At 29.5% G+C, this 23,049-nt stretch overlaps 3 protein-coding genes across 3 annotated transcripts; 2 read left to right on the top strand and 1 right to left on the bottom strand.

Annotated features, from left to right (window-relative positions):
* Nucleotides 1–1,486: 1,486 nt before the first annotated feature.
* On the bottom strand, nucleotides 1,487–3,049 carry LOC124836473 (allene oxide cyclase, chloroplastic-like). Its single transcript, XM_088114739.1, has 3 exons — nucleotides 2,683–3,049; nucleotides 2,447–2,568; nucleotides 1,487–2,077 (listed from the first exon to the last, which is right to left on the bottom strand). The coding sequence occupies exons 1-3, from the start codon at nucleotides 2,927–2,929 to the stop codon at nucleotides 1,676–1,678; spliced, it is 771 nt and encodes a 256-aa protein (XP_087970865.1). The 5' UTR covers nucleotides 2,930–3,049; the 3' UTR covers nucleotides 1,487–1,675.
* Nucleotides 3,050–14,809: 11,760 nt separating this feature from the next.
* LOC124848147 (small polypeptide DEVIL 3-like) lies at nucleotides 14,810–15,441 on the top strand. Its single transcript, XM_047325788.2, has one exon. The coding sequence runs from the start codon at nucleotides 15,028–15,030 to the stop codon at nucleotides 15,160–15,162; it is 135 nt and encodes a 44-aa protein (XP_047181744.1). The 5' UTR covers nucleotides 14,810–15,027; the 3' UTR covers nucleotides 15,163–15,441.
* Nucleotides 15,442–17,582: 2,141 nt separating this feature from the next.
* LOC124842744 (calcium-dependent protein kinase 2-like) lies at nucleotides 17,583–21,942 on the top strand. The gene is made up of 7 exons (XM_088112610.1): nucleotides 17,583–17,595; nucleotides 20,518–20,670; nucleotides 20,876–20,991; nucleotides 21,159–21,326; nucleotides 21,436–21,563; nucleotides 21,705–21,807; nucleotides 21,889–21,942. The coding sequence occupies exons 1-7, from the start codon at nucleotides 17,583–17,585 to the stop codon at nucleotides 21,940–21,942; spliced, it is 735 nt and encodes a 244-aa protein (XP_087968736.1).
* Nucleotides 21,943–23,049: the final 1,107 nt, after the last annotated feature.

Genomic DNA, 23,049 nt, shown 5'->3' with positions numbered 1-23,049 from the left:
TTACTTTTTAATATGGTCAGTATTTATCTTCTAAAATAATAATTATAAATATGAACTTTGTAAAAATAATATATATATATATATATATATATATATATATATATATATATATATATATATATATTTACACAACAAATTTAAAAACTAATTATTATGATTTAATGACAATTAAATATTATTAAAAATGCTTTTTATTTATCATATGATTTCACGGCAATTAATTATTACGATAAAGAATCCAAATAATCATATCTTAACATTTATGTTGATCCCAAATGCATTTAATGCAAAAAAAAAAATCTCAAATGCAAAATTGTTGACAGTGATTGACACACTGATTAAAAAAAAGTTTTTTTTTTTAAAAAACAATATTTCAAAATTTTGTATAAAAAAAAAAGTAATCATAAAATTGGTTGGATCAAATGGATGGGTTTAGAAGTTGTCGGCATTATATATGCATGATATAGAGAGAGAGAATTAGATGACATCAACTATTAATGGAGGAATTAAGTCCATTAATAGATTTATCATTTCTTGAATTATTTTTGCGATTTTTAAATTTGAGTCACCGGTAGTCGTTAATTTAATCATAAATATAAATTTAATTAATTATTTATAGGTTATAATTTCAAAAGTCTTTTCATTAGTTTTTCTAATTTGAAATTTAATCAAATTAACCTTTACAATTTGAAAATATAAGTATTGACTCACAGATTAATATTTAATGACAAAGTCAATGACAACAAACCCATATGATAAAGGAATAACAACGGTGGACCAAATTCCATCTAAAAAAATAATTATTTCGATGATTAATAGGTAACAACAACTAATCACACTTAGAAAAAAAGGAAAAAGTTAATGATGATGATATCCATACAAAACCAACCATGCGATTTGACGAAAAAAAAGGCACATGTTTTCAAAAAATATACAAAAAGTAGTATTATAATCACAACCACAATTTGAAAACATAATAACATACCAGAAAAAAAAATAATACTTTAACGCCAATTTTTTTACGTTTATTTAATATTATTTTTTTTACTTTTTTTAAATACAAAAATTTATTTTCTTATAATCATTTTATTGTTATATTATGTATCCTTTTATTTATTTTTTCTTAATAAAATATAAAAATTTATCTTTTTGTAACATTTTTTATAATTATTCTTTTTTTCTTAAAAAAAATTATTTGTTTATGATCGTTTTATTTTTATAATGTATATCTTTTTTTTTATCTTTTTTCTAAAATACAAAATATTATTTTTTTTATGATTATTTTATTTTTATACTGTATTTTATTTTACTTTTTTAAAATATAAAAAATTATTTTTTTCTGACTATTTTATTTTTGTAATATATTAAATAAATAAATGTTAAAGTGTTTTCCATGATATTATAAAAAGGAAAAAAAAAACACGTGCTGCTTCGAAAAGGCATAAAAAACAGTAACTAAAACATATAAATAGTTCAACACCAATGGTGGCCAACACACTTGTTTTTGTTACACATGATATTTGTTCAAACACCACCAGTGGAACAATGTCAAGTTTTTCATCAAATGGAAACTCCACTACTTCAAAAAGAAAAGCATCAAACACCCACTTGTTATTAAGAAACTCTTATCAAACTACAAAAAGCCAACAAAAAAAAAGTAATAAAAAGATGAACTTTAATCTGTGAAACCAGCAATGGTGGCATTGGGTTCAAGGGCTTTAGCAGCAGGGGAAGCTTCAACAGAAGGAATGGGTTCAACAGTCTTCACAAGAAGCTCTTGAGGCAAATCCTTAATACCCTTTAGGTAAAATGTGTATAAAATCTTGAAAGGATACACGATTTGATGCAGCTTCACTTGACCCTTAACTCCCTCAAAAATTCCAGATCCACCAGTCACAGCCAGATACGAGTCCTCGTAGGTAAGGTATGGTCCCTGCACTGCTATGTGACCATAGTCTCCAAAGTAGAAGCTGAAGATTGCTTCGTATCTGTCCCCTTTCTTTTCAGCTTTGTTTTGGATCAAAATGCAAATACCAGATGTTATGCCAATGCGCTTTTGCAAATCTCCAGTGTACAACTGCACATGTCCAAAAACAAAATCAATCACATGGAAATCCAACATTTTCTGCAGCCTCGGTGTAATCATAATAACAAGGAATGTCTAAACCTTCTGCAGCTACTTAAGTTAAGGTTTGAACATAGTACAACACAACAAATAATTCAGTACGAATGAAATTAGCATACATAAAGTAAATCTTCAAATGCAGAAAAAAGGTAACAGTTGTTTGCTGATTAGGATACGAAATTTTACTTTACCGATTACCACAAAGTTTACATTAAAGATTAACACAGATTAGGTTATAAAAACTCCAACTTTGGTGGAATAACAACATCAAAAACACCTGAAACTCTGTCTAGAATTTGTCCCGAGACTGAAGAAACTTACCTTGTTGCTGAAGGGGACTAAATCACCAAGGGAATTCACACTTTTATTGCTCAATCTGAGGTAAACAGGGCTGCCACGGTCTCGCTCGTTGATCTCGTACACACTCAGTTCTTGGACTTTTTCTGCAGAGCGATCAAGCAAAGAAACCAAAAGGGTGACGTCAGAGGACTAAAGAAGACAAACCCCAGTTCAATTTCAGCTACAAAAAAACAAATTTGAGAATTGGGTATGTCTACCAGAGTCAACAGGCTGAGCCTGGCTTCTGCAAGTGAAAGATTTCTTGGGAACTGAAGTGAAAGAAGAGTGTGGCAAAGTGGAGTTAAGCTTGAGACTTTTGGCAAGAGAATGGTTTGATGAGACGAAGGGTGATGAAGGTTTGATATTTGAGGGTGTGAGGAACAACGAAGCTGGTTTGGTGGTGACAGATTTCTGAAAGGAAAATGAAGGGATGGTTTTGATGGCATGGCTTGAGAAGGCTGCCATTGTTAAAAGTGTGTGTGCTGAGGGTGTTTTCAGATGAGAAGAAAAGAGAAGGCTATGGAGTGTGTGATGTGAAGAAGGTAAAGGTGGTTTATATATATAGTGCAAAGTGGTGGCTACAAAGGGAGATTACTGGGTTAACAGGTGGACGGTGGAAGGAAGGTGTGAATCTTACGGTGAGAACGTGAAAGAAAGACACGTTTGAGAGGGTCAAATGTACAATAATGGCTACAAAGGATAGTGGACGGTCTCATGAATAGTGCATCATTTTCTTATGTTGAGAATCGGCGTGGCATATGTTTTTGGAAGGAATAATAATTTTAAGGTACAAAGTTGGTGAACCTTTTTCTATGAGCTTGTGTTCCATGTTTTTTTTTTGTTTGTTTGTTTAAACCATGCTCTGTTGGATTGCAATATGCAATTGCACAGAGCATGGGTTTTACATTTTGAAGAATATGTTATGGATGAATGTGAGTTGTTGAGGAAGATGATGATGATGAAGTTGTGAGGAAAATTTGATTGGAAATGTGTTGCTTGCGTTCAACACGAGAAAATCAACCTTGGAAGAAAATTGGAGGTTTGATCTTCTGATTCTTCCGCTTGTTTCACTTTTTCCAAGACTACAAAACTAATGTAATACCTTTTTGGACGGAAAGAAAATTTTCAAGTTTTCTTCTTTCACATTGAATTTATTTCTCCGTCTAGAAATACTTTGTTTAGCATTTATTTTCATGTTTTTCTCATCATTTAACCATGTCCATTATTATGTCTTTAACTAAGAATTTTAAAAGTATATTTTATTTTTATAAAAAATTGAAATATTAGTTAGTGAATATATTTTAATTGATATCAGTTGAAATGTTGGTAAAATAAACACCAAATTCTCATTTTAACAAAAACAAGGTATTTTGTTGTTAGTTCGACGTGAAGGAAGTTTCATTTTTTTACTTTTTTTTATTTATGTGATTTTTCTTTTGGATGGTACTTATGTGCTTTTTTTTAATTGTTAAAATTTTTTATTATTCTATGATAAATGGTGTGGATTGCGAGAATTTAATTTTGTTGGATATCATGTTATTAACTAAAATTTTGGTTATTTTGAAGTTATTGTATAGTTTTTTATTTATTGTTTTGAGGTTAAAAAAAAGAAGTAGTTTTATGCTATGTGTTCTTTATGTGTAAACGAGGTTGAATATTTTTTTTATTTGTTTTTTTTATTGTTTTTATTATTATGCGTGTGAATAATTAAATGAAGCTTTCTAAGATTTTTTGTTTTTTTCTCAATTTGGTTGTTTTATTATGAAATCTTTTTATAGCTTTGCTTAAATTGATTAAAGTGATGGTTATTAGTTTGATTATCTAAATGATTTGGAAGATGAGAAATCATAGTAAATTTCATTATTCAATAGTTTTTATTTATGTTATTTTCAAATTAAGATGACTCAAAATAAATTTAAAAAGCTATGAGTAATGTCTTTTTTGATTTTTTTGTGCTAAACTTTTTAATATTCAAACTATGTAGTGATTTCATTTAAGGATGTAATATGATAAGTTTCTTTCATTCATGATGCAACTAAGAGTTGTCTTCAATTAACTTTGTGTGCTGATATTTTTAAAGGAAGTTATGGTGAATACATGGGTAGACTTTTATTTATGTAGAGTTTATGAAGGTTATTTATTTTTTAAAACATGTTTGAAATGAGGATTTTCAAAAACTTTTTTGAAGAGTGATTTTACTTTAATTTGTCATGGTTTCTTTGATTAACAAGGGATTCTTTAAAGTATTACAAAAAGATGACATTGGTACTTGTAATTTTGTAAACATATGTTCAAAGTTATTAATATTTTTTTTTGAGAGAAATCATTGTCTGAATCAAATAAGTATTTTTATTTTTATTCATAAAAAACAATATAAATGATTTAACATTTCATCTTTATTATTGTTTTAATATTAACTTAAACTGATTTTTTTAAACTGATTTTTTTTCATAATAGACTTTGTTTGCTCATGTTCTTAAGTGTAATTTAGTGTGATATCTTACACTTTATATTATTTTTTTATATTAATAAATAATTATTTGATGACAAATAATTATTCAACTTTTTGAAGTATTAATATATGTATTAAAAAAAATTTAATATTAATTTAAACTAACATTAATTATGTAATATTATTAATATTAATATACTTTTTAACCATTACTAATTTTTTAATATTTAAATAATGTTTTTGTGCATTTATTTATTAAAATTCTTTATTCAAACAAACATTTACAATTAAAAATTATAACATTTTTTTATAAAAAAACAAGATATAAGATTGGACAAACATACTTTTATTTAGTACAAAGAATTTATTAAGTATATATTTAAGATTGGATTAGCATAATTTTATTTAGTACCACTAGCTGATAAAGTATATATTTGTATTAGTGTGAAATGGATTGACAAATTAGTAGTGGAACTTTTATTTTATGATAAATAAAGTTATTAATGATAAACTTAACACATATTTCTATATTTATGAACTTTTTTATATTCATTTCAGTGATAATATTCTATGTATATTGAGTTTTTTTCTTTTTTTTAACAATTGATTATTATTAGAATTAACCCTATTTTATATACACTATCTTGTATTGTATTTTACTGCTTCATGGTATAAATAACAAGTCACTTATTTTTTTTATTTATTTCCGTTTACAATGGCTACAAATATTTTATCGCGCAGTTATACAAAAATAATAATAATAATTGTCAATTTCTTATATTTAAAAAAAAAACGAGTTATCTGAGTCATTACGTTTTTATCTTTATCACTTTTATAGGTTGGAACACAATAGATTTGCAAATGGTATCAAACGTTAGTGTTAAATAAATATTTATGGAATTATCTAAAAGATATCCTTAATCGGACCTTTCCATATGCACAGCAAAATTAGTTATTTGAATATATAAAAGAAACGTAAATATTTTTTTAGGTTTAACCATCGTTTTATCCTCATATTTGTTGATCAATTTCAAACAAGTCATCGTTTTTTTACGGTCTCAATTGGATCCATAAACTTGTAAAATTGAGCCAACTAAGCTCTGTCCGTTAAGTTTTCACTGAGGTCGTTTACAGTTGCTGACATGGTGTCCACTTAATATGTTGATATGTACTGTTTGATTACGTAGAATTTTTATTTAAATTAAAAGATTATGAAATGACAAAATTTAATTGGTTTATGTTAAAATTATAGGGTTTCCTCTTTGTGATTGAGGTTTCGAATCTGTGTGCAGGTTTCGAATGGAGGTGCAAGTTGCCATGGTTGCGTGAGATTGATGATGGAGGTCGCGATTGAGAAGATGTTCGCGGTCTGGTTCTCTCTACAGATGCGTGTTGATGGTGTTGTGCGAAGATGGTGTTCAGGCATGGTGGAGATCGCGAGTAGGGTGGTCTCTACAGCGACGACTTCTAGTCCAATTGGGTTTTTAGATCTTTGTATTTCTCTTGCAGGTTGAAGGCTTGTGCGCCGAGGAAAGATAATTGTTGGTGGCGCTGGAGCAGCAGAAGGGTTTCAGTGGATTCTTTACCAATGTCTGTGAGGACTTCCCAGACTCTGAGGATGAAAATTTCAACATTCACTCTTCAGATACACCACCTTGAATGACTCTCTCAGATTTCATGGGTTGGACTTCAATCAAGGAGGAGTTGGACGCAAAGAACAATAAACTCATTGGAGATTTAAAGGATTTCGTGGACGAAAATAATGAAAATAGTGTAACTAAATCTCCTGATTGTGCTCAGAAATCTTCTTATTTGGACAAGCTTGAGTATTTCAATAACATTACAAGCTCCCTTAACTCAACATTAATATCAATAACTTAACATTAATGTTGTATCCATGGTCACATTGTTATGTTGTAACGTAGTAACACTGGTTGGCTTCAAATTCTTATCTGCATGTGGCTTTTGGGTGTACAAGAAAAGTGGAAATTCCTCCTGCTTTTCTAGTATGTGTTTGTCTTCTACTTTTGTGGGATCTTTAGTTTCAGAATCTCTACATTGGATAAACACTTTTGTAATTGTAATTGACAGTATAATATAATTGATTAGAAACACTTTTGTCACTTTCAATAAACTATGAATAAATTGTGAATTGCTTTCTCAACTATGACTCATTTCACACCTTCAAGAAAAGAGAGGAACAACGCTTAATGACTCATTTCACACCTCTCTCAACTGTGATAGAGGAGAACGGGTGATTACTGACTTAGATATAAAGTCTCTGTTCGGCACAATAAGGGGTTTGATTGCTTTATAAATAAATATTATTTTAATGTGAGTTTCATTACCATATTTTCTTATAAACCTCTTCTAACATCTATTATATTCGTATATTCAAAGTATGTAGGCTAAGAATAATCTTACTTATTGCTAATTACTAATCCAATATTTTAAGTCTAATGACTGTAAATAGACTTTAACCCTCTTCAACGAGAAATCTTCTTCACATGGACAAAAGTGAAATCTGTAACAATGACCTTGTCTCATTAACAATGAAAAAGATCAACCTTGGTGAATTCAAACACTCGCGAAGATAAAAAATCACTTAAAAGTGATATTCACACACTCTCAAGAATCTGTTTAATTTCTTGATTGATATTTTTTATGATGTCTCTGATGATGGATTTATCTCTATTTTTTTTGTTTATGATGTTTTATTATTTCTTGTTCATTTTGTAATCAGGAATCAATAGAATACAAAAAATGATATAACAGAATCAAACCATAACTTATCACAATAATGCCAAGAAATTGTGCACCGGATTTGCAAGAAAGAGGACATTTACGCAGAGGAGATAGAATAACTAATAAAATCAAGTATGACAAATATGGGCGGGAGTGCAATAAACAGTGAATTGCTTTTCTGACTCAAAAGAACCACAAATCCCTTTTTTTTCTTTTGTGTTTGGCATCAGGTTCTGACAAGGAAGACCCACTTAAGCCATTGTTCCCAAAAAGAGAAGAACAAAGTGAAAGGCCCCGGCAGAAGTCTCTTTGCACCACTCGCAGGGTCGAAGGACCATCAAGCAAACAACCTCAATTGATACAAATTGATTTTTCTTACAGTAAAGATCCAATTAAACCTGCTCCCTGCGAAGGATGACGAAGGGGCTGGAGGCTTTGATTTGGACGCCGGAGACAGTGAGGGAGGTGAGGTTATGGAGGACAAATTCCTTGGTTCGATTATGAATAAATTTTGCCATGTCAAAAACTCTTAATTTAAAAAAAAATCCACATAATAAAATATTTTTACGTCAGCGTGCACCATGTTAGCAACCGGCGTGAGTGAAAACTTAACGGACATGGCTTAATTGGTTCTATTTTACAAGTTTATCGACGCAATTGACACCGAAAAAAAAGATGACTCACTTAAGATTGACCAACAAATATGAAATATGAGAACCAAACGAGGGTTTAAACCTATTTTTTTATTATTAAATAAAGTCATTATCACATACATGTTATCAACCATTGGATAATTTTTCTAAGGATAAAATCCACATGAGTTAAATACGACAACTAAAACATTAATACACAAAAAAATAACATATTTATATACAAAGTAACGTAACTTAATAACTTAAGAGACTTACAAATATTTTTAATAGTATATGAGATAAATTATTAATAAAGTATGGTAAATTCTTTAAATTAGATTTTTTTTATCCGATTTAGAAATCTGGTTGATATTTTAGGATTTTTGAAATTTTAGGTGTAATTTTAATAGCGACATTTATCGAATGATAATTACAACATCTTTTATGAGGTACATTAGTAAGTTAACAATTTGCAATTATCCGATTCAATGACTTGTCAGACCCACTCCTTCAAGCGCAAAAATGGCAGCGCCAACGCCAGTGGTGAGGTTGGTGAGGTTGAACTCCAATGACGTGGCTTTGAAAGTGCACATGAGGGGTTGTTAAAGAAGGTGTTAGAGATAACTTTGACAAGTTTTCTATTATGATACTTTATTAGATTTTTTATTATGATTTTTTATTGTTTATATTTTCCCTTTTATATTCAAACATATATTTTGATTGTAAAACAACTAAGTTTTCATATTTTTAATAACATATTTTTCTTAAAGTTTTATTTCCTTTATGTTTTATAAAACACTCACGTGGTATTAGAAGATATTACGATGTTGTTATAGATGAAAAACAAGTTTAGTTTCGTAAATGAGTCTACCCCTCGACCTATTGATGATCACTCCATCATTAAAGCCTTGTTCTTTTGAGTGGATTTGAAGAGATTTGAGAGGATTTAAAGATAATTTTTTTGTCGTTTTTATGAACGAATTTGAAGGTAAATGAGAGTGAATTTGAAAATAAAATTTGTGAGAATTAGTATAGAATTGTATTGACGTGACAAATTAAAAAAAATTATTTTCAAATTCACTCTCATTTACCTCCAAATTCGCTCAAAAAAACGACAAAAAAAATTATCTTCAAATCCCCTCAAATCCCCTTCCTCAAATCCACTCAAAAGAACAAGTCCTCTCATGAAAATGATTAGAACAACTAAAAAATATCAAGTTTCTCGATTTCTCTACTTTTTTTATTTCTCTAATTTCTCATATTTTTGAAGATTCTCATTTCTTTTCTAAAGTTCTCAATTTTCTAAAGATTTCCAATTTTTCAAGTTTCTCAAAATTTTTAAGATTCTCAAATTTCTGAAGGTTCTCAAGATCTTAATATTCTCTTCATTCTACTACCGTAAAAAAAATATTACTTTCAAATTGGGCCTTCATAATTTTTATGTTTACTTTGAGAGGAGTTAGACATATCTTCTTTCACTTTTCTAATATGATTTTCTATTAAGTTTTCTGTTATTAGTTTTCTATTATTAGTTTCTGTTGTATTCAAAAATATTTATTTATTATTAAACAAATAAGTTCTCATGTTTTCAATAAAATGTTTTTCTCCCTTTTATTTCATCAAACACTCACATAAGTTTTATACTTCCTTTGGTGAGTGTTTGTTCTTTAGGAAAAAGAAAAAAATTGGACATTTTATGTTCTTGGTGTCGTGCATCTTTATTAGTGTTCTCAAGAATAATTTGGCATTAGGGTAGGCGCAAGATAGCATATGGAGGTGCACGGAGAGGAGGGAAGAAGATGAGGGCAAAATTGACCTTTTAGTTTGCTTATAGGGTGCAGGAAGTAGTTTGCTAATGGGGTGCAGGAAGTAATTCCCGTTCTTTCAATGCTTCATTTCGACTTTTCCATCTTTATTGTTTTGTCATTGGAACAATTTACAGGGCCCGCATAGGTTCTATCAAAATTAGCCCAGTTTTTGTTATCCCAATGTTTGTTTTCCTTTTGCTACCATATATGGACCAATTCAGGCTTGGTTGTTTCATCCTACACTTTCAATATCTAACTCCATCTTCACAAATTTCAATTTTAACTTTTTAAGATCTTATTTTATTTTACCCTTTCAATTATTTCAAGAATTTCATTTTTTATTAAATAAATATCTTTTCAATTTCTTCTATTATGCACCACCTTAATAATAATTTAATTTAAAATTTAAATATTATTTAGTTTAATTTTATATTTTAATAATTATTAAAATATAATTTATATTATAATAATAGTTATACTAAAAATGTAAAAATAAAATAATTAAAATAAAAATAATAACAATAAAAATAAAATTATATTAAATAAAACATTTAATATATTTAAATATATTAAATTATATTAAGATATTAAATTAAATTAAATAATTATTAAAATTTAAATTAAAAACAAAATTTTAAAACAATTATTTATCCGATATCAAATAAAATTATATTAAATAAAATATTTAATATATTAAAATGTATTAAATTAAATCAAATAATTATTAAAATATAAATAAAAATAAAATTTTAAAAACAATTATTTATCGGTATAGATATCCGTAACATAACTAATCGAATTTCTATATCCGATTAACAAATCTTTTCAAGTTCTTTTTCTAAAATTTTAATAATTATTATATTTAATTTAATATTTTAATATAATTTAATATATTTAATGTGATTTTAAATATTATTTTTATTTTCATTATTATTACTCTTATTTTAGTTATTATTATTTTAATTCTTTTAATAAATATATTATAAAAATATAAATCATATTTTAATAATTATTAAAACACAAAAATATAATAAATAATATTATAATTTTAAATTAAATAAAATATTTATTAAATTTTAAAAAAATAGCAAAACTGTTAGCATATTTTACAAATTTTAACATCCGATAAACAAGTTTATTAAAATTTTGGTTTTTATTTAAAATTTAATAATTATTTAATTTATTTTAATATTTTATAATTTAATATGTTTGAATATATTAAATCAATTTTATTATTATTATTTTTATGATTTTTATTATTTTATTTTTATATTTTTAATATAATTATTATTTTAATAATTACTAAAATTTAAAATAATATTTAAATTTTAAATTAAGTTAAATTATTATTAAGGTGGTACAACTTTTAATAAGAAAGAGAAGGAAATAAAAAAATACTTATTAAAGTTAAAAATAAAATTTTTGAAAAAATTGTAAGTATAGATGAGATGTTAGAAGTGTAGGATATGAAACACTCTTCCGGCTTTGATACCCAAGCTCAAGATAAATCTAGTTAATTTTAAGATCTATTTGGAGAAAATTTCTTTACAAAAAATAACCTATAAACAAATTAGTTTATAAATCAGCTTATTTTATTTTAGGAAAAAAACTTATGTTATTTGTCTTTATTATTTTATCAATTACAAAATACTTCTTATGAAAAAAAAAATTACACTTCCCTTGATAAAACAAAGTAAGTTGCTCAACATAATTAGTAGAACTATGTTCTTAAACATGTTGACTATTTAATTCAATTACTTATTAGCTTTGACTTAGACGATAATTTTTTTTTGAGAGGTAAACGTCAAATAATTTATATCACAAACTAAAAGTAAAGTTGATTTGTTTTACAATGTCAAAAACGTATTAAAGTCTAAATTAATAAAATATTGACATTCAGTATAAATAACATCCATGCTTTTAGCATGGCTAGTATATAATTTTTGTCTTAAAGGGAAACAATTTAAAATTAATGCTAAGATATCCTATGTCACATCCTACATTTAATTTTGATCTTTTTCATTTAGTAGCAAAAGCTTCAATTTCATATGTTTAGTCTTAAAACATGTCACCAACTCAATATTCACGATAATCCACAAATCGTGGAGAAAATAAAAATGATTAAAAAAAATTATTGTAATAAAATAAAATACTAATTTTAAGTAAAACATTATTATATTATTTGCTAGCACCTAAAATATAAAATATAAATAATATAAAGGTAAAATACCATAACACACTTTTGCAGAAAGAGTAATTTCAATAAATGATAACATCATAATAAAATAACGACAAGTTGTGACGGAGATATATTATGGAGAAAGTTTTTATTCGGATTAGATGTTCAACACATACTATGAATTTGTCATCCACTCTTCTATTTTAAGTAGCAAAATATTTTGAGATAAACATTCCCTATAATTATTCCACATATTAAAATATCTTATAAATCATTGCACACTTGAACCTTGGATTAAAACGTGCATATTTAATCTAATAAATGCACTTATAAGATTCTTAATTAATATCTGATCCAACGGTAATTAGTTGAGTAATCTCAGAAAACTCATAATTAATTGGAATCACTAGCTAGCAGTCTCCTAGTACATTGTCTAGTATGGAATGAATGTAACCAAGTACAGTGAACCGTACCAAATGAGATATGTGGTTTTACGTGCATAATCTTTGATCAAACCAAGAAATTCAGAAGATCAGGTATGAGTTTGTTTTGATTATTTTATCAGGAAAAGAATACGAGAATGTTAATTAATGAAGAAATAGGAGGATTTTACAGAAACATGAAATGGACAAGAGTGTCACAAACTGTGAACGCCAAGCAAAAAATCTAGGTTGTGTCCACAGTATCAAAGGCAGTAACCATGCCCCTCACGAGCATTTCACGTGCTCCGATGTCTTCTTAATGCGTTACAGCTTTGCGTTTTGGTCCATTAAGATATTCTCAGACGAAACCCCCCAAAGGAACATGGTTCAGACAAGTTTGGTAGTGATCCCCTTCTCCACATTTTTAAACTCCCCATGTCCCTTATGCTTACACCCTTCAATTAATTCTCCCACACCTAACTCAAAATGTTTCGGTTCTTCATAATCCACCATCAAAATTACATTATTTTTGTTTGAAAGTCAACGACTAGAGATAAGACCAACTTTCGAATATTGTTTTTTGATGTTAAAATGAAACTTAAATTATGTTGGAGTATGATTTCGTGTAGGTTTAATATAGATCTCCACACTGGTAAGATATTGTTCTTTTTGGACTAAGCTCTCACGGATTTGTTTTTGGTATCACTCCAAAAAGCCTCTTAATAAGGGATGAATCTTATGTGTATATAAACTCATGTGTATTTCATATTTTATACGACGTGAGACTTTGTTTATACCCAACAACTTTAACCAGAGATAATTCATGTAACGAAATCAAGTAGTTTTTATAAGGATAAGCTATCTTATTTTCTCTTCTAAAGTTTCTATGTTTTATTTATAGAAGGATAAGTTATCTTAATCATGCAACTTAACTTAAGTTTTCATCGTATACGAAGAGGGAAAGAATAATCATTAATTTGACATTTTGTCAGCATATGTAAGAGAAGTTAACTCGAAGGAATTTATATTGTTTGTATATTATGCCACCGTATATACTTAATCAGGCACGACAAAGCTTTCATTTAAGGTTCCAAAAGAGAAAAGAAATAAAATAGAAATATAAAACGGAAGCTGCAATTCTAAGTGATATGGGTGGAGCACAAGACACAACTGTGGGATTATGCTTCTTCTTAAAATAAGATGAAACCCTAAATGTCGAAACAATTGGTCGGGTTTGAACAAGTGTCATTGGATATTAATTTCAGATTTATCAGTACTGATTTCTTTTTGCATCTTTTACTGCATACGCTTTTTTGACTTCAAAATTAGCGGATGAAAATGTGAATGGAAATAAAAGATATCGATTATATATATCTTTGATCTTTCTATATATTTGTGGAGTTATTTACAGACAGTGAGAGAATCTTGCTCAATGCCACACGATTAAGCACATTAGGCCATAACTCGTGGAGCCACGGCCATTTTACATTTATACTATGATGTCCTTTAAGATAACCTTCTCTGACACACCCTTGTCTTTATATCCCATATTTGAAATCACATGCCTAACTTTGACTATTAGCCTGCCATTACAGTTTTCAGACGAACTAGTGTAAGATAGAAGGTGGAATCTGCTATAGTTTTGTAAGAACACGAACATCAACATATGGGCAAGACCCAATTAAATTAACTTTAGACAATTTTCCCATTTATATATACCTAACTAGTAGTACTGAAGACATGTATTCTAAAAAGAAAAACAACAACAAAGCTTAATGATTGTGCTTATTATTGTGATATAAGTTAAACAGAATGAATGATTAAATCACCACGAACTTAGTTACGAGATTTCTTTAAAATGAGGCCATGATTGGATTTTGAATTAGAGGAAACTTCACGGTGGGACAAATAATTGGAGAATATAGTCAAAAGGACATGACAAGGAAGCTTCGTTGTTTCTTGGCCTAATTAATTATGAGGTTGAAACCATGGAGGGCTCAAAAATCTAAGGTAAAAATTGGTTTTTTACTTAAACATTATTATTTGGTTTGCTTAATTCAATGGCCGACCACTTATCTTGGTGGTTGATGCCACATAAATGTTGGTGCAGAGAGATGGAGAGAGAATGGGGGCATGGAATCTGAATTGAGGGGCCTATACACATTTTTTTCGGAACCATGGACCACACATTTCTCTCTATAAGAAGCCCTCTTGAGCTCCATTTATAACACTGCTTCAAGTGGTTTCAACTTTCAACACACACACACAGAGACATACATATCTGTCTCTCTACACTACAAAGTGTAAGCTTGCATAGACACAAAGATGAGCAGAGATTCCACGAGGGCTTCAAAGAAGAAGGTTTCATGCAGAAGGCTTGGAGGGTATCTCAAAGAGCAAAAAGGAAGACTATACATAATCAGAAGATGTGTAGTCATGCTACTCTGCTGGCATGACTAGATACAAACATTCTCAAAAGTTTAACGTTTTTCTTTGCTCATACCATGGATCAGCACACACCAGATTCCTCAAAGCCATGGTCAAGGATCAAAGTTCAAGCATGCAGACAAAGAATATATATATATATATATATGTTTTGCTAGCTAGCTCTTTATTATTAATTCCCTATGTAAATAGCAGAGAAAGTAACGTTCCTTCATATAAAAGATGTATGTTCTCTACGTGCAAAGAGGCTAATTAATATGGCAATGAAGTAAAAGTTTCAGTTTCCATTCTGCACTTGGAGTAGTACTACTTGGATTTGTTTGTTTTGAATGAAGAACTTGTGTAGTTTGGAAGAGTTAATGATTATATATAATTGGCATATTTTGTTCATTTTGTAAGGTTAATTAATACACACTGTTTTAGTGTAGAAAAGAAAGAATAAGGCACTGATTATCTGTAAAAGATATAATTGAAGAAATGTGGATTAGAGAGAGGAGAATGTTGCCATGAATGGTGAAATTAAAAGTTAAAAGTGAAAAGAGAAGGTGCATAAGAGCTATATTTATATAGCTAGAAAAGAAGGACACAAATGGGTACTTATGAGTTGAAGAGTGTGTTGTGTCTTTTACGTAGGCTGTATTTGTTGAGGTCTTGTCAACTCAAAGTTACATTATAATGCATTTTGAAAAAGAGATGGTGCATCTATCACATGTGGTTGATATGACCCTCTCTTCCATTTTTCTCATTGTTTCTTCGACATCATTTTTGTTTTTCTTACCGTTTTATCCACTTCTTCGTATGTCTCCTCTCAGTCACTGTTTCACAAGACTTCCTCATAGCTTTTCAAATACAAAAAACTCCATGTGAACAAGAGTTTCTAATGTTTCGCTAGCTAGGTTAAAATTTTCTTTCTCTTGGTGTTTGAACGCGTCCAAACAGTAAAAATATGTACATTCACTATAGGTCACATACAATACTATATAGCTAGCTTCTGCGCTAACATGGCACATCGATGCTATTCCAAAACTCACTAACTGTTATTTCCACATTTTTTTACCTTACTGTTCTTACTTTCTTTCTCCTTCTCTACAATAATTCACACCATTCACAAAACAACTCATTAATTTATAAATATCAAAACTATTTTACTGTTTGGAGTATGTTATTATGCAGTTAATAAACTTCTCAAAGTATTGTTGATGTTGTTACTTTCATTCATAGCCAATTTATGAACTTGATTTTTAGTTTCCCAATAACAATTAAAAGTTTCTAACTAATAGTTCGATTTCTAATTAATATTTCGGATTTAGTAATGCAAAAATATTCTTTTTTTTAAATCTCATTTGCTCGCACTTGTTCTTGTGGGAATTTTCCCAATTTATGTTGAGTGCATATTAGGAGAAAGTTTGTCTTCACTTGAGACAACCATTCTATTATACTTGTCACTTTTATATTTTTAAATTAAAATAGGGACAGAAAAGACTCAATGTCAAATAATGGAGTATTATTCCAATATAAATTCGTATTTCTTGATGAATTATTCTAATAATTCAATAATATTTTTTATTATTGTATGGGAAATAAGAATCATAATTCATTGTAATTAATAGAATAATATCAAGAATATTGACTCTTGATTTGTGTGATGAATTGTTATTAACTTGAAAAAACTTACATAGTTGGATTCACGCCTTGAATAATTAACTGCGAAACTTTTAGTTGATGAAATAATTTTATTTATTTATATTCATAGAGATAACAAATAACTATCTACATTTTTTTTACGTTTTCTCGTAAAAAAAATATGTAACAAATAAATATAAAACATATGTCTTGAGAAATTCTACTGTGGCCTCAGAATTTTTTTCTTCTATCATTCCCTCTGATTTAATTTAATGTATTCAAACTCATTCAACTATTAATCAAACAAAACAATTATATCAACGTCCTTAAATTTTTGGGGGTTCGGTACCAACTTTCGTATATTTTTTGGTGGTTGTTCCTTAAAAATGACAAATCACAAAGCACTTGCTTTCATTCATAACACGTTTCAGCTACTATAGTGGTGTTTGGTAAATATCATGGAATATGCTTTATATACATCATAACTTAACGGTGATCTAATTTCACAACTTTATCGTATGAGTGCTGTATACAACTGGATATATTATTATTTTATTAATTTAGAATATATAAAATAAATATAAACCTGATCGATATTGAGTTAGATTAAATGATATTTTTATTTTGAATTTTGAACATATAACTACAATATTTATGATATAATGTTTGGAGCTAATATTTGGCAATATGAGATTTGAGACGTGTTTACTATTAGTGGGTACTGACAGAATATCGAGGTTCATTCTTTTTGTGCAGACATGGCGTCTCTGTTATGAATAAGATATGTTTCTGTAATATTAATGTAGGAATGAATGGATATAACAGGTAAATCCAACATGGGCATGCATTGATGTTTTTCACTAATGAAGCTGAAACTTCAGCCTTTCTGCAGTAAATTAAGATTAACACATAATTAAACACTAGAGATAGAAAAATTTAATCTTTCATTTTGGTTATGTTTGTTTGTATTTCTACATAGTTTCAGTTTTCTTCCTTTCTGTGTATATGTAACTTTTTTTTTCCACCGAAACATGTCATTTCTCTGACAAGTTTCTGAGTGTATGTTTGAAAAAGTTAACGATGATCTTGACAGAAGTTGAGTGGGAAAATAGAAAAGAAAATTCTTATTAATAGTTTTGATCTTAGGTTTTTGGCTTCTGGCAAACACTCCCATCTTTTGTACAGTGAAAAGAATCACGTTCTCTCACTGCTTTAACAAACACGTAATACGACAAGGCCAAAGGGAAAAGAAAATTCATATACAGCATCAAAGTTCAAACACAACACTCTTGCACTCGTGCAATCTAGGACAGTGTCTGAGGAGATCAAAGATGGGTCAGATTTCAAACAGTGTCCAAATTCTATCATCCCATTATTTTTATTTTCTCTCTCAACACAAAAAGCGTGCATATTTTAAAAAAAAAATATTTACAATAGTTTTTAATGAATTAAAGAGAATTTTGCTTATTTTTTGCATATTTAAAGTAATTTTAATTTAAAAAAATGATATTTGTAAAGCAGAGAGAGAGAGAGAGAGGTGTTTAGGGCCCAATGAACAGAGGGAACCTCATGATTGAGATAAGCAGTGAGAAAAAGTTAGATTGGTCAAAGTGGCAGCTTTATGATGCACACATGCTCACTCATTCTCTCACCCACATTCACCCTTTGCTCTCTCTTTTCATTCTTTCACACTACAAAACCACGGTCCCACAACCTTAATTTCTGTAGGACCATCTCCACAACCAATTCATTGCTCATTAACATTCCCACAAACAACTTAAGTTATTAATCACTCAATACATACATAGGAGGTATTAATTTCTGATGATTTTCTTTGTGTTTTTTTGAGTAATTTGCAGGTGAGGAAAGAGTGGATCAGCACCTCGTCCCATGAGGAAATTTACAAATCAAATATGTTGTTTTACAAAAGTAATTTTATTTGAATGTGTCATTTTTTGTTTCTTTGGTTTGAGGTTAAGAGAGTTGGTGGATCTGAGGTGATGATGATGGAGCTTATTTATTTTGTTTTTTTTTTCTCGAGAAGATAGTTTGGTTATGAAGAATTTGGGTGTGGAGACATTTTGATTGCGGAGAACATTCAGTTGTGGAAATAGTTTCCGTTGTAAATTAAAAAAATTTATTCATTACAAAAATTTTAAAATAAAATCTAAGTATCTTTTACATTACTTTTAATATCAAACAATTTGATAATCTTATTTTTTAATTTATAAAAAAATTATTATATCAATTAAACTCTTCACAAATTTTATTCGTAAATCTATTCCAAATTTATTCAAATTCATTTTTTCTATTTCATTCAAATCATTAGTAAAAGAAACACAATCTAAGAGAATTTAATTATAAAATGTGGGAAATCGTAATTTAAAAGGGGAAGGAAAATGAAATGGATCTTTTTAAAATAAAGCAATTATTGTTTTGGTTCGCATTGTCACGTATTAATGTTAGTATTTTTTGTACTGTTAGCCGATGGTTTGGGAGAATTGTATCAAGAGCAATTCTTGTGTTTTTTAAGTCTTATAACATCCTTTTAATAAGTCTCTCAGATATTAACTGAAATTATTGATTTTTTTTATAATATAAAATATATTTAGCATTATTTAATATTTTATTTACAAAAATATTGAAGAAATATGTAACATATTATATTCTTTATAAATACTGTTTGTATTTATAATACTTGTATGAAGCCTAATTGCTAGTGTTTGTAATCCAAAATTGTTATAATATTCTACGTTTGTATTTATTTACACTTCCTGTAGTTCCAAGGGATTGTTCTCTGAGTTTGAAAATAATGACTATTTCAATGTTAATGGGCCTCCTTGTTTCAAACAGTTTTAGGGAGTTGCTCCCTCCACCCCCACACATCTCTTCCTCCACCTCCCCAATTTTCTAAAATGCCAATTATATCCTTCTAAAATGACAATTATATCCTCAAAAGTTAAAATTTTTTATTTTTATTATTTTAATATTTTAATTTATTTAAAACTTCTGATTTACTTCTCTGCACCTGTTCCTCTCTTCCATTTCCGTTTATCTTTCTCTCTTCCATAAAGCTTCTTCTCCATTTCTCCATTTTCGTTTATCATTTTCTCTTCCGTAAAGCTTCTTCTCCATTTCTCCATTTCTCCATTTCCGTTTATCATATATAACATTTAAAATTATAAATTTAAATATAAATTACTGTAAATAAAATAAACAAATAAAATAAAAACGAAACGAAAAAGCAACGCTGCCTGGACGGATGACATCCTTCAACGGATGTCAACATCCGTTTAAGGCAAAACGGATGTCGACATCCGTTTCTCCTTAAACGGATGTTGACATCCGTTGAAGGATGTCATATGTGGCTTATTACAGGTGGCAGAAGAACCAGAACAATTGTTGCAGTTGCTAGCCTTGTCTATGATTCAGAAACTAAAGGATCAAATAAGAAATGTAGACGTCATTGCATTGTTGCATGTTTATTGTCTAACACTTAATAGGTTGTACGATTCTTAACACGGTTTTTTTATATCATTTCTGTCATTGACAGAAATTTATTAAAGATTATAAAATTATGCAAGTCTTTGTTTCCTATTTGTTAACTCTGGTTCATGACTTTATGATTCTGAACTAAATTTCAAATCATTAATACGTTAGCAGCTTTCTGAAACGTTGATTAGTACATAAGCATATGTAGTTTTAGCTGTTTTTTTCTTGATTTAGTGACTTGTTTGTGAATTTCAGAAACCGAGAAAGGCGTGTTTGATGACGTTTTGGGTGTTAAGTTAGATATGGATAGCGAGCCATGGCCTTCTACATCAGACGCTGCAAAAGATCTGATCAGAAAAATGCTTACTTATGACCCTAAGGAACGGATTACAGCTGCTGAGGCCCTTGGTAAATTTGTGTTATTGTTTTGATAGTTTTACTAGTTTCAGATAACAGTGATCGATGCTTTCATCACCCCTTTCCACACACCGTAACTCTTTTGTAATAAGCAACGCAGAGTTTTAACTATTATCTCTCAGTTACACATGTTAATTCACAAACAGGATTACCAACTTTAAATATTCAAGTAAATCACATTATGTGTTTGAACCAGAACATCCATGGTTGAAAGAAGGTGGTCAAGCATCAGAAAAGCATCCAGACAGTGCTGTTTTAAGTAGGATGGAAAAGTTCAAAGCAATGAACCAGATGAAGAAGCTTGCAATGAAGGTCCGTCAAATTTTTCAGCTGTGCATCAAATTTAATCAAATAAATTATCAAATACCACGCAAAGTGAAAGTTTCATTATAAAAAATCGTGTTACACTTTCTTGGTACGACAAAAATGAGGTAAAATACACTTTAACTAATAGAATTTGTTATTTCTGAACATGGAAGGTAATAGCAGAAAATCTTTCAGAGGAAGAAACAAAGGGCCCCAGACAAATGTTCAACAATATGGATACTGATGGCAGTGGCACTATCACATTTGAAGAACTCAAATCTGGATTATCCAGATTGGGTTCCCTGCCTAGTGAATCTGAAATAAGGCAGCTATTGAATGCTGTAAGTTCAGTTCATGGTAATGAGAAAAGAAATATTTAAGCTTTTTCTCTATTTATTAAGCAAGACTAAACTGTGTTATATGCTCTTTCTTCATCACGTGCACTGTCAGATTGGTAATGACAAGAATGGAACAATTAACTATTATGAATTCGTTGCTGCCACCATGGATCGACACAGACTGGAGAAGGGGGGGAGTTTGTTCAAGGCTTTTCATTACTTTGACAAGGATGACAAGGGGTTAGTCTTCAGTTCATTAATTTTATAAGCTTTATAAATCTGTATTTTCTGGTACACAAATACAGATACAAGATTTTCGTCTATTTTGTAGTTTTGAATCTTACTAATTCTTCTTTGATTGAAATAATTTTTCCACTTGAGTGGTTATATAACGAGAGATGAACTTGGGGAAGCTATCACTGTACACCAAATGGGAGATGAAGCTACGATAGATGGAGTCTTCGAGGATGTAGACTCTGACAAAGTGTGTTGTAGAGTAATTTTCTCCTATGTCTGCTCTTCATGTGAATTGTGACTAACAGTAGAGTTGGTTTTGATTTTGCAGGATGGGAAAATTAACTATGAGGAATTTATGAGCATGATGAGAAACGAATGCTGAAAAACTATGACAAACGATAAGATCAGCTAAACGCACTACTACAGTCTAATTCCAAATTACCGTATTCTCTATACGACAAAAGCAAAACTCCCACTGTCATTCCAAACACATTAGTAATGTTATTACAAAGATAATTTTATATACAACATGTTTTTTATTAGCAAAACGGATGTCGACATCCGTTTCGCCTTAAACGGATGTTGACATCCGTTGAAGGATGTCATCCGGCAGCGTTGCTTTTTCGTTTCGTTTTTATTTTATGGCTCATGCAAGGATTATAGGCTTGGATATTAAAAGGATTATTGGAAGTATGGGAAGGCTTTAGGGTTTAGGATTATAGGAAGGATTATGACTACGTATCTGGAGAGGAACCACGACAAGAACACTACACCATAAACGCACTGCACCACCTACTGTACCGAGAACAAGAGGAAGATTGCTTGATAATTCTTTTCACGATCACCAAGCTTTGCAGAAAAATATTTTATTCATACAAGGAACTAGGTAGGTTATCAGTTAAATATGTTATAAATGAATAAAATTAAAAAACAATAATTTTAAAAATAAAATTTTACTGAGGGGCAAAATAGTAAAGGAAAGGTGGAGGAAGGGGCAAAAAGTAAAGGGGAGGTGGAGGAAGAGATGTGTGGGGGTGGAGGGAGCAACTCCCACAGTTTTATACTTGGGCCCATGGCACGGGCCTCGATAGGATACCCTTGGCCCAAATCAGCAACGGTTCATATTTTGCCTAGGTCATTTCACCATCGCATAAGGTGTAGAGTAAAATAATGGGGTGAAGGAAGAAATATCCTTTTCATAAACATGTGCAGTAATAGATAGCAAGCCCAAGTTCTGAACCTTTTCGAAAAAGAAGGTGTGTATGTACCTTGCTTTAGTATTTGTATTATATATAAATACACAAATTAATTTTTAATTTAGTTGTATTTTGTTGAAAAATTAGCTTTAACCAAATAAAAATTGAATATTGGTATTAGGATAAACATAATTAGAAATGATTGCGGTGTTTAAGATTAGAGAAGGTGGCAGAATTAAAGTGAAGTAAATCTGAAAGGACCCTACCGCGCGTGCACCGTGCACACCATCGGT

This window comes from Vigna umbellata, chromosome 4 (assembly GCF_029865625.1).
Source record: "Vigna umbellata cultivar VRB3 chromosome 4, Vumbellata_1.0, whole genome shotgun sequence".
Classification (NCBI taxonomy): Eukaryota; Viridiplantae; Streptophyta; class Magnoliopsida; order Fabales; family Fabaceae; genus Vigna; species Vigna umbellata.
The sequence above is the reverse complement of the archived record's forward strand: the minus strand, read 5'-3'. Positions and strand labels throughout refer to the sequence as shown.

Excerpts from the sequence above, each read along its gene's own strand:
- LOC124836473 (XM_088114739.1), bottom strand. The coding sequence starts at position 2,929 with ATGGCAGCCTTCTCAAGCCATGCCATCAAAACCATCCCTTCATTTTCC. Across the intron at positions 2,569-2,682 it reads GGCTCAGCCTGTTGACTCTG|AAAAAGTCCAAGAACTGAGT; the intron begins GTAGACATACCC and ends ATCGCTCTGCAG. Across the intron at positions 2,078-2,446 it reads TAGTCCCCTTCAGCAACAAG|TTGTACACTGGAGATTTGCA; the intron begins GTAAGTTTCTTC and ends GGACATGTGCAG.
- LOC124848147 (XM_047325788.2), top strand. The coding sequence starts at position 15,028 with ATGAGCAGAGATTCCACGAGGGCTTCAAAGAAGAAGGTTTCATGCAGA.
- LOC124842744 (XM_088112610.1), top strand. Across the intron at positions 20,992-21,158 it reads TGAAGAAGCTTGCAATGAAG|GTAATAGCAGAAAATCTTTC; the intron begins GTCCGTCAAATT and ends TGAACATGGAAG. Across the intron at positions 21,327-21,435 it reads TAAGGCAGCTATTGAATGCT|ATTGGTAATGACAAGAATGG; the intron begins GTAAGTTCAGTT and ends GTGCACTGTCAG.